General features: G+C 35.2%; 1 protein-coding gene across 1 annotated transcript; it reads right to left on the bottom strand.

Moving 5' to 3' along the window:
* Positions 1–1,951: 1,951 nt before the first annotated feature.
* On the bottom strand, positions 1,952–3,321 carry LOC133190674 (carboxylesterase 1E-like). Its single transcript, XM_061326365.1, has 2 exons — positions 2,257–3,321; positions 1,952–2,086 (listed from the first exon to the last, which is right to left on the bottom strand). Exons 1-2 carry the CDS (start codon positions 3,319–3,321, stop codon positions 1,952–1,954), a joined length of 1,200 nt encoding a protein of 399 aa, XP_061182349.1.
* Between the last annotated feature and the right edge of the window lie 3,855 nt (positions 3,322–7,176).

The following is a 7,176-nucleotide window of genomic DNA, read 5'->3' as shown; positions in this document are numbered from 1 at the left end:
TCTATGTAAGACTTTGATCGTCCATTGTGGCCCAACCCTACACATGATTTGAACAAACATGAATCCGCACTACCTGAGGATGAATCCTTATGAGTTTCATTTTTCCTGGCCTAGTGATTCTTGAGAAGAAAAGCTTAAAAAGATGCCATTAATTTTTCACTAATTTGTAATTATCTCCCCTTCGAAGAGGACGTGGCCCTTCATTTGAACAAATTTGAATCCCTTTTATCCAAGGATACTCTGTTTCAAGTTTGTTTGAAATTGGCCCAGTGGTTCTGGAGAAGAAGATGAAATTGTGAAAAGTTAACGACGACGACAACGACCGGAATTTCTTAGCATCGCACGAGCTCTCGCATTTGTTGCACGATGTCTCGCATTCGTTGCATGAGTTTTAGTGGTCGCATCAAATCTCTTCAAAATAGTGGACATGCGCACTATTCAGACGCGACCAAATGCGATCCAAATTATCGCAATGCAACGCACGAACATTAGTACGAACGTCTTACAACGTTTTGTGTACTCGTCAGAGTGAAGCACGATTTTTAAAGGTCGTAAGATGAATCACAGCAGTGTTTTGCGACCATGAGACTGTTGCTCAACGTGTCTCATGTAATCTTGCAACGTTTTACTATCATTGCACGATTTATCAGCTTCAATTTGCCATGCAAATACTATATATATACACCATCTTTATTATATTTATATACCAATAAGATATCAAACCGCCTAAACACTTTCCTGTCATAATAATACAGTCAATAATTAATTACGCACATTCTAAACGATAACAATATTGGAAGAAATGAGAAAAATCACAGCACTGTGTCGGGTTCTCTAAATTTAGAATTGCGTGGCTGATGGGTGTTGCATTCGTACCATGGAACGCATGATCGCACGAGCGCCGCACGTCCAATCGCATTGGCGCACGTTCAATCGTTCGATCACCTGATCACTCGCGCGATCCTATCGCATTATCTTACAACACTCGCTTTCGTTGTATATCAGTCGCATATAGACTCAAGATATATCGCAAGATTTAATGCGTTTGAATCGCACAACGGTCGCTTTAGATCCTGCGAATTTCGTACGAACACTTTTTCATATGCGATTATTTCGGCAACAGCTTACGATCCGAATCAAATTTTTTTGGTCGCACGAATATTTTGTCGCGTCTACTCGTGCGCCAATTGTGAAAGGGCCTTAAGCCATGCACACAGTCCCACAGTTTCAAAACTAATACAACTAATGATTACTACGACATGCATGATGTCCTGCACTTAGTTGGCATTTCTCAAGAAAATTATTCTGTACAATACGAGATGGCAAAAACCGAATCACATACTAGTTGTTAAATGCGTGTTTCATCTTGTCGCTCTCAAAGTCGAATCGTTTTACGTAATTAAGATAAAAGGATAATTGATATTTATTTAAACTAATAATGCTTCAAGAAATTTTCTCTTACCCTAATACAAATGATATACAATTCTTTTGATTACAATTAACATTTTTCATAATCCTTGGAATATCATATACCCAGAAGTCTACGTATGATTGACGATAATTAAGTTTATAAGATGTATCCAAGGACTTTAATTGTTGGTACGGATGAGATGAATTCTGGTCATATGCAGGCCAATAAGGTAAGCCGGATTCATTTGGGTTTCTGTTTTTGTAAAACAAAAAAGTGATTAAATTAGGTATGTTCATAAATAGTGTTCAGTACACCACTTTCAAAATGAATAATTATGGTGAATAGTAAGATTTAAAAAACTCATACCCAGTTTTGGCAAAGTTTGTCCAATACTTCCTTATCAAATTTACAAGATCCCTTGCCCCATCCGTAAAGTTCATTACACTTTTCAGCGATTCATAAAAAAACATGTAATACACGTCGGTTCCATGAGCGGACCCTCTGTACCATGAAGGCATTGTAGAATGTGCGTCTGGAAGCTCATCGGAAAAGATATACTGATACGTTGTTGATCCCTGAATGCTGTGTGAATGATCTCTTAGCATGGATACCCCTGGCGCGATAAAGAAAGCGTCCGTATAAAAATGAAGAAGCTGAAGGCCCTGTTGTGCAATGCTATCATTAACCGAATATTTATCACACACTGCAGATTTCACTTCTGTACTATTCCTAAATAAAGTCCTTGTGATAGAATTAATAAATATATTGCACATTTCTTCTTTGGAAAAACCTTGGTTTATGTTGAGGTCTAAGTTATTTTTATACAGTGGGTAATAGCTCAGTACTAGAGAACCTTCATTATTGCAATTTCCAATCATCATATCCAGAGACTGGAAGAAGTTGAATTCTGAAGAAGCTTTATCTTTAAGTAGCAGAGAAGGTTCTTTTCGAAATAGTTCTCCATCCACAACAGGAGTAAATGGGAGGTAAGATAATGTTTTCAGTCCAATTTCCCGTCGATAAGATCTTGTTGCCTCTAACAACAATTTTGCATCGATTTGTCGTAAACATTGCACCATGGCGCGGTCGTTAGTTGATGACAAATTTTTCAAACAACCAACCTTTTCTGCGACTTTAGTGGTAGATATGAAAGTAAAATTAGACAACGCACGGTATGAGTTAGCGACTCCACTTTGAGCAATAACACGCTGGAAAAGCCCTCTATTTCTTGGAATCAAAGACAGTAAAGAAACACTATATCCACCAGCGGATTCTCCATAGATTGTAACAGATGCAGGGTTTCCACCATAATCTCTTATATTGTACCTTATCCAATCTAAAGCCATCATTTGGTCCCACAGACCCGCATTTCCTCTAGCATCCGGATCACTTGATGCAATAAATCCAAAAATACCCAAACGATAATTAACAGTGACCACTATCACATCTCCGGTTAATGCAAACATACTTGCATCATCAGTTGTTCCAGATCCCCCTATGTATCCGCCTCCATGTATCCAGACCATGACACTTTTGCTGTTTGTGTATGCAAGACTGTGTGGAACGTATATATTTAACTGCAGACAGTCCTCAGATGTCCCGTTGAAGTTTTTGGAAGGGCTTTGATAGCAAGCTGGACCTTTGATTGTGGCGTCAAGGATTCCATGCCATGACCCAAATGGTTGTGGTTTAGCAAACCTGAGTTGTCCAACTGGAGGTTTTCCAAATGGAATATTTGAAAACCTGTATAAGTTCCCTTTGCTCACACCTCCAATAGTAAAATTCTTTAACTGTATCCCAGATATATTCCCAAGTCTTGTCCTTAGGGTTATTTTCTCTTGCCCAGAGATATTTTTTACATTTATCAACGAAATGGTGATAAGAAAGAGAAATAAGCACTGGGACCACATCTGTAAAAAAAAAAAAAATTAGTACGTCATTCTGTAATTCGAGGCAAAATTTTGAAGGTCTAATATGACGAAAACACATTATGAAAATAAAAAAAGAAACGGTAACTTACTGGAAATACGTATATCCCGTATTTCAGTCTGTACACACTTATATAGCGAATGTCACATAAATTGTTACATATAGCATATTCTAATTAAAATCTGTTTCATTCAATACGATACATGTAATTTATCATTATAACAGTAACTTGATCTGAAGAGCCTAATCAAGTCGAGTTGACAGGCGCGGATCAGCAGATCAGAAGCGTCGAGTTTGATGTGATGATTCGCGCCTCTCAACGAGAGTGATAAGGTTCTTCGGATCTAGGTTACTGTTACACTGTATAATGATAAATTTATTATACAATCCACTATTAAAAGCTAAATATAATAAAATAAAGCTTTTGGGATCAATTATACGACTTTTTTAAAAATAGACAGAACACATTTTAAAGGAATGTTTGACCTTGAAGAAAAAGAACGTCATTCGTTTCAGAGAGGGATGATATGGATTCAGAAAACCACAGTGTGGAGATTTGGTGAGACACACCACACCATCACTTGATTGCATGAAATCAACAGTAAAACAGTGATACACAGTTGGGTATAATAAATTTCAATATGTAATTACCATGTTGAATCGTATATAGCATTACAATTTTTTACTTTGAGCGAAATATAAGGTTGTTCTTTGCAAGCGTTTATACTCAAAACAATTATTCAATATCCTACCTTTATCGCAAGTTCTTAATATCATGCATTTAAGATAAAGCAATGTTATTTTTGGACACTCTGTCCTTTACATTTGAAACACCATCAAGGACTATTAAAGTAAGAAAGGTGCAAAATTTTCAATGTTTTCATTAACAGTGCTCGACATCAGATGAAGTTGAGACAACCAGACAAAAGTAAACGAAAAATACCGAGTAAACGTCACAAGAAACGGTTCACATAAAATGGCTCTTATAATAGTATTCTCTCAAGGCCAGTAGAGATAACGCCTGTGTAAAGACGAATGATGACCCCCGTAGAGTGACTCATGGTCATTTCTCAACATCGAAAAATAACCACCGGTTGTATTATTCGACGTCAAAAAATTATCCTTTAACCTGTAGAAAAAGTGTCAACTTTAAAATCTGCTTACCCTACGCGAAGAAAACTGACCCCCGTAGAATAATGACTCCTTGTAGATTTTGTTAGAGATATACATGTATTTTTCTTGTTGGTTTTAAAGATTGAAAATTATAAATCAAAAGGCCCGTAGATCTGAATGCTCATCTGAGGTATACATAAAATGATGATACAGGGATGTTGGTCTCATTAATCTTTCGAGTAAAATGATCTGTGTTTTATGATAAATTGACAACATTAATCGACTTCAATCTACACATGTCGAAATGCTTCCATTTTGATTTTGACAAATGTATCATTGTTTTTATGAAGATTTACAAAAAAAACTCCCTAATATATTCCAGAGGAGAGATGGAATTGTTTATAATATCTATATACCGGTTAATCAAGTTGCGTTTGAGTCTATACGTTTTTAAGTCAATTAGCTTAAAAATGTACAAACATGTATTTTTCTCATAAAAATGCACAAAGAAGAAATATTAAATCTGTTCGAACAAATATGTAATTTGCTTAGTTTTCCAAGCATATATCCAGATCGTCCGAACAATTCCGATCAAAAACAATTTAATTTACATTCTTCTAAGTGCATTTGTCTACGCAAGTATCGTGTTCATCGGAACGAAGCACACACCTAAATCAAATTGCAAAAGCTTTTCACAATTTGAACGAGAAGAATTGTGTGGTGTTTTAGATACTTTTGGTACATTTTCATTAAAACCGAAAGAACAAGCATTAATTAACTATCCATCATATAAGGCAAAATAAAGTGGAGATGCAACCAATTTTAAGCTTAACTGCAAGTAAAATTTCCATAAAACCCCAGAAACCTCAAAGAAATGGAGTCAATAATAAACTTGATAATGCTGATATCCATATCTCATTCCTAAAGTGCAATTAATTCGTGTGCCTTATTCATGTACCAATTTTGATATTTTGGGTGCTCTCCTTTATCATAAAAATGAAAATCTTGCACAAAGAAGAAATATTAAATCTGTTCGAACAAATATGTAATTTGCTTAGTTTTCCAAGCATATATCCAGATCGTCCGAACAATTCCGATCAAAAACAATTTAATCTACATTCTTCTAAGTGCATTTGTCTACGCAAGTATCGTGTTCGTCAGAACGAAGAACACACCTGCCAGATCTATTACCTTATTTGTCAGAACATATATCAAATTCGTCACAACAATTATAATAATTATATTTTTTCTTTGCTTCAACGGCACTATTATATTATATTCTGTATTTATAAAAATTATGACTTTCATGGATGATTTTTTTAAATTTGTTAATGTTATTAAGAATCTAAATTGACAAAATGTACAAAATTACAAAACATAAAAAATTGATAAATAAAGGTATCAGCTAGCAAGGTCATTATAATGAACCAAAATTTTTCGGAATGCTGATTTTGGTTGAGACTGTTGAAAGCCCTGTAACTTCATCTTTTTTGTCAGTATCCTGCCTCTGTTTAAAAGTTGATCATACTCAGAGCATGCTTTAGCGTACTAAATAAGTTCGGAGACTAAACACCAAATGCAGGTGATTTTGGAATATTACTACATAAATACATGCAAGAAGTTGGAGAAGAAAAGCCGATTGGGAAATTATTCTATTTGTTAAATAGTTTAGTCTTTAGTTGGCAATAAGCGTCTATAATCAGTAAATTTGAAACGGATGATAAAGAAAGATTGTGATGACAGTTTTAACCTGTAGTCATTGTGGCGTATCTATTTTTATTGTGTGCTGAAAACACAATAGGTTAAATATAAAGATAACGAGCTGTAATCAAGCTCAAAAGTCCATTGGAATATTACATGGAAGCAGAGCAAACAAGTACCTTTAAGAGGGCTGGGTGGTTGTGGCCATTTTCAGACTATGTTGATCTCCTTTAAAAGAAGAGCTCCATATAAAGATATACAAAAATGATCAAATTTTAAAACTAAAATATATGAAATTTTTGTTTGCCAAATGATAGTTGACAGCTTAAGATATCATATCTAAAAAAATAAGTTATATCTGATGGTTAATTTGTTGAGCCCCCAGCCTCCTTAAAACATCAGAGGTGGGTTCAGGTGTCATCGAATAAGCATCCCCTGTCGACCGGTCACACTCGGCGTGTGCTCCTTGTCATGATAAGGCAAACGGAAAAATCCGTTGACAATTCAGTGTTCAAATGCTGGCCTAACAATTAGTATGAACGCATCGTATGAAAGTGTCGACGATAGAAAAGTTGAAGTCATCACGTTAATAGTAATGTTTTGTTGTTAGTTTCCCATTAGTATCTTTTTCATATAAAATATCCAAATAGGTGTAGTAGATCTAAACACATGTAATGCCGTTGAATTACATTTTAATTAATTGCGTGTTCTCCAGTTTTCGTCAAAAAAAACAAACAAACAAACAAACAAACGCGAGATAATTAAACGTTGAGACCAAAACCTTGTCATTAATCATCTATGAGATTGAATATTGTTTGTAATCTTCATATTTCATTCTCTTTTAAATTTGTATTTCTCTGTTGGGATAGGGGTCATTTTTCAAAGGGGGTCAATTTTTCATAGCTTGCACCTGTAGAAAGCTGACCCTTATGATTCTTTTTCTACAAGAAATACATTTTTCTACGGCTGGGGGATCATTTTTCAGCTCTTATACTTCCAATTTATGTAGAACTACGATTGAG

Source organism: Saccostrea echinata, unplaced genomic scaffold, assembly GCF_033153115.1.
Source record: "Saccostrea echinata isolate AGI-Se365-2 ecotype Australia unplaced genomic scaffold, CSIRO_AGI_Sech_v1 ptg000022l, whole genome shotgun sequence".
NCBI classification, from domain to species: domain Eukaryota; kingdom Metazoa; phylum Mollusca; class Bivalvia; order Ostreida; family Ostreidae; genus Saccostrea; species Saccostrea echinata.
Note: the sequence above shows the minus strand (reverse complement) of the source record. Positions and strands in the feature narration are given on the sequence as shown.

Excerpts from the sequence above, each read along its gene's own strand:
- LOC133190674 (XM_061326365.1), bottom strand. The coding sequence starts at position 3,321 with ATGTGGTCCCAGTGCTTATTTCTCTTTCTTATCACCATTTCGTTGATA. Across the intron at positions 2,087-2,256 it reads GCAATAATGAAGGTTCTCTA|CATTGCACAACAGGGCCTTC; the intron begins GTACTGAGCTAT and ends GGTTAATGATAG.